Genomic DNA, 1983 nt, shown 5'->3' on the forward strand with positions numbered 1-1983 from the left:
ATGCTGAAAACCAATTGAAGTTTTGTTGAAAACATTTTGGAGACATCGGATGTACTGGCCTGCCAGTGACCAGTAGTTGGGGGCTGTGATAGCAGTGATGTGCAGCAAGGTGTGACACTTTGCTTGTGATCGAGTCTTTTATTTGCATCAAGCCATTGATTGTTAGGGGTACACTTGCCTTTCCATCCATCGAGTCATTTATTTGCATCAAGCGGCCCCATTAAGAATACGTAAAGCAAGCGTAATCTTGTCCTTTGAAGTGATCACATGAAAGGGCGGCTTGTTTGAAAGATGCACTAGTTCCAAACACAACAGTTGAGCCTACAGCGATTAACCCAAAGGGATTTGGAGAGTGAGTGCCTGAGCTTCGTAAGTGGTTCTGCCCAAGTTATAACTGCTCACTTTATCGGCAGCAATCAGGCAGACAGATATCCATCTTTCATTGATTCCATATTTGAATCCATTTTTTCATCAATTTTTCATCGCCTTCAATCAGTCAGAAGATGAAGGACAAGTCAATGGTGCACCCTGTGCAAAAGTTTCCTTCCTCTCTTATAGAGGAGGTTATTGCTGTGTGCAAGCATCTCAAGAACCAAAAAAACATTACACCAAAAACTTTTATGCATTGCTATTTCCTAGCTGACAACATGGACCTCGCGTACAGGCGAAGAAAATGGGGAACTAGTGAAGGATGGCCATCATCTCTGGAAGTTCTATTGAGTATCAGAAAATTGGTGTGCAAGCAGGACGGAGGTGATAACTTGTGTAATGAGTTCATCCTCGATGAGGAAAGTCTCCTGCTACTGTTGCTTATCTGTATGAAGAGCTAACACCTGATGTTCACAATTCACTAGGCTAAACGAATTGTTCAATCTCAGGATCCTCCAAAAGGGATGGCTCCGCAGGGTTCATATTATAGCTCGGGTGACATCAAAGTAGATTTCTTTGAAGAAGAGAAGAATCACACTTGGGAAAAAGACCTTCAAACTTCGATGCCTTTTCTATACAAGTTGATCAATGCAAAGATCTTATCAAGCATACAACCATCTGACAATGAAGAAGTTGACACGGACCAGGGCTCCGACAAGGAATCAGCAAAAAAAGACGATGGAGAATTGGGGGACGAAGTCGGGGATGAGCTAGAAAATGTAGAATTTGCCAAGCCAAAAACTCACCAAAATTTAAAAACGTTACAAGCTCAGGCAGTAAGTTCACCTTGATGGTTCACAAATATTGATACTGCCCACTCTGAATTCTGACGCTTCTGCATAGGTTCCAACAACCATATGTGCAATGGTTGCTTTTGTGTGTAACCGTCGTGCTAATCAGATGCAGATCCATAATGCTATGACATTTCTGGCTTGTGGTGCCTCTGAACGTCTTAATGAGTTTCTACACTTTCACGGCTTGTCGGTGTCTCGTAAGACTGCTCTCCGAGTTGCCGATAATCTTCGAAAAGTTGCCGAACAAAACCTGAAAGATACAATGGCAAATCTTTTTGTCGTTCAGCCATTCCTATGTGTTGATAATATTGATTTTCAAGAGCGGATCCATACAAAGCGAGTGGAGAAGAACTCGACCTTGTTTCACGGTTCTACTGGTTACAATCATCTCATATCAGATAGTCTAATTGCTAATCTTACCGAGGAAGATTTCTCCTATTCGGCTTTTGAGGCAGCAATGCAGGCGGCTGAAGCAGCCCAGGTGGAAGTTGAGGATTTGCTACCATCCAACACGGAATTAGCTCATCTGGAGGCAGTTTTGAAAGCTCAGATTTCCAAGGCTTACCTTGCGTATATTTCTGTCGACGAAGACAGAGCTACGTGTTTGAAACGACCAGATCTTGATCAAAAGGCGCCACCGTTAGATCCAATTAACGTAGAAGAAGCTAACATCCACATGCTCAAACTTATGAAAGCAGCAGATACCTCGGCCAAGGGGGTCTCTCACACTGCCAGCATTAAAGAGGTTCCCAGATGGGAA

At 43.1% G+C, this 1983-nt stretch overlaps 1 protein-coding gene across 1 annotated transcript; it reads left to right on the plus strand.

Annotated features, from left to right (window-relative positions):
* Positions 1-503: 503 nt before the first annotated feature.
* Positions 504-1220, plus strand: MELLADRAFT_66124 (uncharacterized protein; the record flags this gene model as incomplete). The annotated part of the gene is made up of 2 exons (XM_007413868.1): positions 504-734; positions 855-1220. The coding sequence occupies 2 exons, from the start codon at positions 504-506 to the stop codon at positions 1218-1220; spliced, it is 597 nt and encodes a 198-aa protein (XP_007413930.1).
* Between the last annotated feature and the right edge of the window lie 763 nt (positions 1221-1983).

The sequence above is a fragment of the Melampsora larici-populina genome, assembly GCF_000204055.1.
Source record: "Melampsora larici-populina 98AG31 unplaced genomic scaffold MELLAscaffold_39, whole genome shotgun sequence".
NCBI lineage: Eukaryota > Fungi > Basidiomycota > Pucciniomycetes > Pucciniales > Melampsoraceae > Melampsora > Melampsora laricis-populina.